The sequence below is a fragment of the Cicer arietinum genome, chromosome 8 (assembly GCF_000331145.2).
Source record: "Cicer arietinum cultivar CDC Frontier isolate Library 1 chromosome 8, Cicar.CDCFrontier_v2.0, whole genome shotgun sequence".
Classification (NCBI taxonomy): domain Eukaryota; kingdom Viridiplantae; phylum Streptophyta; class Magnoliopsida; order Fabales; family Fabaceae; genus Cicer; species Cicer arietinum.
In genome coordinates, this window is record NC_021167.2 from 7,423,203 (window position 1) to 7,429,202 (window position 6,000).

Genomic DNA, 6,000 nt, shown 5'->3' on the forward strand with positions numbered 1-6,000 from the left:
CCTCTTTATCACTCAACTACCACACACAATAGCCACCAAGTCAATCTTATATATCTTTATCATTTCATTAATTTTCACAACGTTTAATCACAATCTTTTAAAAAAAAGATAAATATAAGAAACGTTTTATAGAATCAAAGATTAATTTGAAACATTCATATTCTTAACGACTAAACCACAAAATTAATGATAATTTTGGTGGTTAATTGTTCTTTTCCTTGTTTGAATGAACTCCCAACTTGACATCTAAGTAACATGTCAGTTATTGAAACGAGCATTGACATAAGAATAGCTAGGAGTAATGCTTGATGAACTCAAAAAATATTTGAAATATTCATAATTTTAAGAACAAATTAGAGAATCTCATACATGTCCTGAGACCATTTAGCTGGTTTCCTCGTTTGAGAATATTTAAAATTAAAATAAATTAAAATAGTGGTGTTTAATGCATCCAACAAATCAAAATCTTTGTCTCTTGTCATGATGTATTTCTAGAGCAAATTCCATTAAATTATCTTTTCTCAAATACTCATAGTGTTACCAAGTTTTCTCTCATCCATATTGATCCTTTTCACAGGTTTAATCTTAATATAATCAATTAGTTGTAAAAGATAATAAAAATGATCAAAACTCGATATTGAGATTGATTTGTAAACAAAACGGTTTGCTTTAATTAAACCTTTTGGTGACTATGTTTGTTGCCACCTACTCCGTAGGCCCCACATAATCTCTCAGTTTTCTGTCACAAGAACAACACTACCTACTTAAAAGATGTTTAGAGTTAGTATTGAAAATATGTGTATGAAGATCTTTTAAATACTTAAAAGAGATGTTAAATGACCTTTAAAGAGATGTTAAGTTAATATAATATGAAAGGAAACATTAATTAATATGATCCAATTTAAAATGATAGCAATCTTTAATATTGTTGCAAAAAGACCCAGCAATGACAGTTAAACAATAGTGCATGTTGCAAAGAAGAATAAGAAAAAAGCATCAAAGGTAGTAACATATTTGGTGTAACCAATGCACGCTTATGGACAGCATGAATTTTCTTTGGTGTTCAAATCATCCTACCCCTTCCGGCATTGCGTCAAAATCAATGATGATGTATCTATATGTATGAGTTAGTACTTTGCTTTATTGAGTATTGTGAAACACTAGTTTTTACTTTTTAGTTTAACATGACTTCAAGATTACTGTCTGCTTTGTATGGATATGGGAGTAGCCGTGGAGGAAATCACTTGTGGAACTCAAAATGTGATGATATTTAAAATTTCAAAATTATGTTGGATGTTTGATCTGGTTTAGATTTAGGTGTAATGATGTTGATAATTGAGTCTATTAAAAGAAATAACTCAATTATCAATCGGAGTTGAGTTTAGCGGAATGAGTTAGTCCTCCACAATGTGATGAACCATGGTTTAGATTCCAATTAAGAGAAGGTCTTATATTTAGTGTCGACACTTCCTTAAACAAATTAACTCCAATGAAGGGAATATATGGAGAAAAAAAAGAAGAAATAACTCAATTTCAAACAATAAGATTATAGGTGGTAATTATAGTGTTGAATAATTTAGTCTTGCTGCAATGTCAACAATGATTGATTATGAGTTAGGAACTTAGGATACTGAATTTGAACCCATTAGGAGTAGTTAGTGGGTGGCCATTTCATTAAAGTCTTATAGTTGAGGTATGGTTCTGCCGTTCACAGGCATTTTTTTCTTCTAAATACACCATATCCCTCTGTTTATAATGAAGTCCTCAAATTGCCCTCTCCTTTTTGGAATACATCACCTTAAAAAAATTGCATTTTTTTTATTTCTGGAATTTAAATTTCAAAATGCATAAACTAACTTTCAAAAATGTATCTTCTTTTTTCAATTAAGTGCACAAATACATCCGTAGTTTGAATTTTGAACGGCTAGATAAGAATTTATCCATGCAATTTAGCGTATTTTGTTTAACTAGCTCAATCTATTCCGTTCTACTCAATTTCACCTTATAGAACCAATTCAAATATACTCTTAGTGAAGATAACAATTACAACTATAGTCTATAGGTATATTGGTACATTGCAAGGGATACATACAAATTTATCTCTGTCTGAATCTATCAGTTACAACTATAGGTATTGGTACATTGCAAGGGATACATACAAATTTATCTCTGTCTGAATCTATCAGTTACAACTATAGGTATATTGGTACATTGCAAGGGATACATACAAATTTATCTCTGTCTGAATCTATCAGTTACAACTATAGGTATTGGTAAGGTAACATTTAAAATGGTCTCTGTCTTGACAAATAAAGAAGTTACAGAAAAAGCAAATGGAATTAGCCACCAGAAAAAGGAATCAACCCTTAGGTGTATATGATACAAAATTACAAATAGATCTTCAGATGCACCAGTCCAAACAAATTGACAAGCAGCTGCAATAACATGTCAGGCCAATCATGGAACTTTATACCTTGCTAATAGTCCATGAAAATTATAGTATCCTTGCTAATTGTTTCCTTTGTGCTAAAGACAACAAAGGAAGACTTCAACAAGCTCAAGTAAAACTTTTGAATTATGTGCTTACATGGCAACATGATGTATGCCATTTTGCTGTCAGCATTAAATTGCACCTTCACCAGTAGATTTTGTGCACCTTGCACTAATTCAATTATTACAACCATAGTCTAGTCTCATATTATAAGTTGTTTAAGGTTTTGATGCATGAATTGAGAAGTTGCTGCTAATTGGACCTAACAATGAAGCTCTCTATCTGGAGTATATACAAGTCATGTATGAAGCATAAAGTGATTCACATAAATGAAATTGGCTTTCATTCCTTCTTGCTCAGCAGTGTCAGCACCCATTTGACAAATCCATTAATTCTAAAATAACAAATAAAAATGCAAAAGACCAATATAAGTTCTTCAAATAAGTCAACCTGAACTTCACCAGACAAAATTTGAAAAGTTTCAAGAATTTGTTCAACAAAGAATAAATACCAAAGTTCATATCAATTATAGAAATAACTCATATAAACCATACTTGTACGGCGAAATGGTCCAGTTGGGTCAAAATTAAATCGGCAAATATCAGCTTTTATAGGATGACCTACAAGATACATGAACAGTAAAAATAATAATCATTAATAAACATCATTTACAAATTAAAAATAGAGATTAACACTTTAACAGCTTTAACATTGATATATGCTTACCAGAATAACCAACGTTAGTAGAATCCCGCCGGTTCTAATGCACAAAAGCTCAATCCATTGTGCCTGATATAATAATTAATTAAAAAATGAAAAATTTAAGTTCAAACCTATGCTAGAATCGCTGTAGTGAAAATATAAATAATTAAATTAATTATATAAATTCCAAGAACTAGACATTTTTAGGTGTGGTTTTACTAACAAATTTTTTGTTTCACTATGAACCACAATTGAAAGCCACAACACATATCTGATACTTATATGATTCAATTTCAAAGTTCATTTAGTTTTCTTATGTAGTTTTAAATACGAAATTTCAAAATTCAGATACATACATGTTCGCACTTAGGTTTAGCAGCGAAAGTGAACGAAATAGTGATGGACATAACCGAGTTCGGATCGCGGTGACTGTCGCGGCGGCGACGGCGACGGCGAGTAACGATGCAGATCGGAGAATCGCAAATCAATAAACAAGACTCGAGTTCAAGAGAAGAAGTAGAACGTAACCACTAAATGCGCGTGATTAAGTAGCACTAATCTTGTGTTAACGATGAATTGTTATCTTATCGCTTATCAGATTTTTTATTTTATTAAATTATTAGATTTTTTTTTTTGAAGTATTCACCACCATTTAATGATTAATATTCGTCGAAATAATAGTGTGACATTTATAGTAGATTGGAAAGGACTAAGGAGTGGTTATATTCTATGCAGAATACTGCAATTAAGCTCACCTTGTTTGATAATTTTGGAAAACTGAGCTTTATAGCTGATGCACCTGAAGTTCCTTTGGTGCTGACATTTTTCTAACATTCACACAACATGTAAATAAATCTCTTACAAATCAAATAGCAGCATTAACATAGAAAAATAATATACTATACTTTATATTTTTATTATGAATATATGGTAACTCTGACATTGAACAATTAATGATGGTGGCCGCCCAGCACACAAGTTTAGTGCAGTGGCAGCATTTCCTTATATTGATAGCTTGATAAATTTGTAAAAAAATCATTTTTTTTCTTCTTATTCAATCACTAGTTAAAACCAATAATTGTGGTTTTATATAAGAATGATGAAATATGTATATGCTATGTATATGGATTGATTTTGATGAAATGAATCTATACTTCTGGGTTGTCTTGTGGTTCGAAAACGCGGTTGTGACAACTTGGATTGCAAGGGTAAGGACAATCTATCTGATGGAAAAGCCTTCTTTCATAAAACCAGTCTGCTACAGCCTTTGCTATGGTCTGCAAACCAAAAGCCACACAAATTAACTGATAAGTTAGGATTCTCTGTGGCGGCTGCAGAGTCGTTGGATCTGAATTAGATCCAACGAATCTGCAGCTGCTGCAAAAGATCCAAGTTGAAAACTCGTGATATGGTATATTTTATGGAGAAAAGGGAGGGAGGTTAATGAAATAGTGCGCCTCTTACTGTCTTGGCCAACAATGGAGAGTCGCTTCTAAACCATGTTTCTTGCATTTCAGTTTGGCAATGAGCATAGCAAGAGTCTATGAACATTCCTTTGGATGGAGAGTTTCCTAGAACAGTCAATGCTCTTAGGAATTCTGTTCTGAAGCCTGAAAATCATGTTTTGGTAAAAGAGAAGTTAGATAAATGCTGTGAGTTAGGAACTCAATAAGCCCCTAAAAAGCTTTGACTAAATTTCAGATGTGACAACCTATTGCTAGTAGCATTATTTTCATGAGACAAAATAATTAAGAACAGAATATTCACCTTGCATTAGATCTAGCTGATTAGAAGAGCAGTTGTTTATATCCATTTTGCAGCTATGCCAGTGTCCATGAGGATCGGCAACACCCGGCGCCAAAATGTTTTTAATCTGAATCAAATCAATATCTTGTGGATCAAACAAAAGCTTTGTTGTATACCTCATGTTAAGAGCTAATAGCAAAAACATCAAATGGCATGTTTTCATAGTGATTTTCCATATACAATTTTTTTCATCTGAGTAACACTTTCCAATGCTTCTAAACCCAGTTCACCAATATTTGAAAGAATGCTACTACATCAATTCAAACTGTAATCCAACTTGCAGGCATCACTACTCAAATAAACTGATTTATGTTGAGCATCGTCATAATCTAACCTGCCACGAGTCGTATGCCGCATTGACAAAGAAGATTGGTGTAGTGATTTGTGATACAACATATTGAGGGAAAAAGCACTGCAAGATAGTTCAGAAGTTAGAAGTATTAGTAACAAAACCAAAGAAGGAATTGCAAATTCAGGAAGATAGACCTATAGTTCACAAACTAACCAGCTTTGGATTGAGTCTTGAAGTGCATGATCTAGGCAAATTATTTGCAGACCCCTAATTAATAGGAAGAAAAGAAGAAAAAACTATTAGACTAGAAACACTTTAAATCTCCCTTGAAATAAAGCTTCAGAAAGTATATTTCAAATTAAATTATCTAATGTGGGAAATAATCAGTTAGGAAGGTTACATGTGTAGTAACAACTTGACTGAAGAACTGTTCAATATGCTGTGTTCCAGATACATCCCTTCTGTTGACAGTAACATATTGAATCATATAAAATGATTTAAGCGACTTCAAAAAAAAATTAGGACGATGTTAATTAAGAAGCATGTTATAGGTGATGCTTACGCATTGATAAAGTAACCGGCATCTGAGAGGCATTTTACTTTAGCACCTTGCGGTAAAAGAGCTCGAAATCGATCGCAATGCAGTATTGAAGTCAATCCTCCAGCTGAACATCCTGAGATAATAGCCTGTAGTTACAAGTTCTGATGA

The 6,000-nt window shown here is 32.5% G+C and overlaps 1 protein-coding gene across 4 annotated transcripts in view; it reads right to left on the reverse strand.

Annotated features, from left to right (window-relative positions):
- Positions 1-2,050: 2,050 nt before the first annotated feature.
- LOC101497691 (pectin acetylesterase 8-like) overlaps positions 2,051-6,000 on the reverse strand; it is a 6,177-nt gene continuing 2,227 nt past the window's right edge. For 2 of the 4 annotated variants that reach the window (XM_004512294.4, XM_027337578.2), the window contains exons 7-17: positions 5,854-5,978; positions 5,692-5,752; positions 5,505-5,558; positions 5,334-5,411; positions 4,961-5,066; positions 4,658-4,803; positions 4,348-4,470; positions 3,949-4,020; positions 3,218-3,280; positions 3,046-3,111; positions 2,051-2,885 (exon numbers count right to left, since the gene is read on the reverse strand). In XM_004512294.4, coding sequence (XP_004512351.1) covers positions 3,100-3,111; positions 3,218-3,280; positions 3,949-4,020; positions 4,348-4,470; positions 4,658-4,803; positions 4,961-5,066; positions 5,334-5,411; positions 5,505-5,558; positions 5,692-5,752; positions 5,854-5,978 — 840 coding nt within the window. In that variant the 3' untranslated portion in view covers positions 2,051-2,885; positions 3,046-3,099. Of the gene's footprint in view, positions 2,886-3,045; positions 3,112-3,217; positions 3,281-3,948; positions 4,021-4,071; positions 4,471-4,657; positions 4,804-4,960; positions 5,067-5,333; positions 5,412-5,504; positions 5,559-5,691; positions 5,753-5,853; positions 5,979-6,000 lie in introns of those variants that run through there. The other 2 variants (XM_027337579.2, XM_073364509.1) reach the window with 1 other exon arrangement.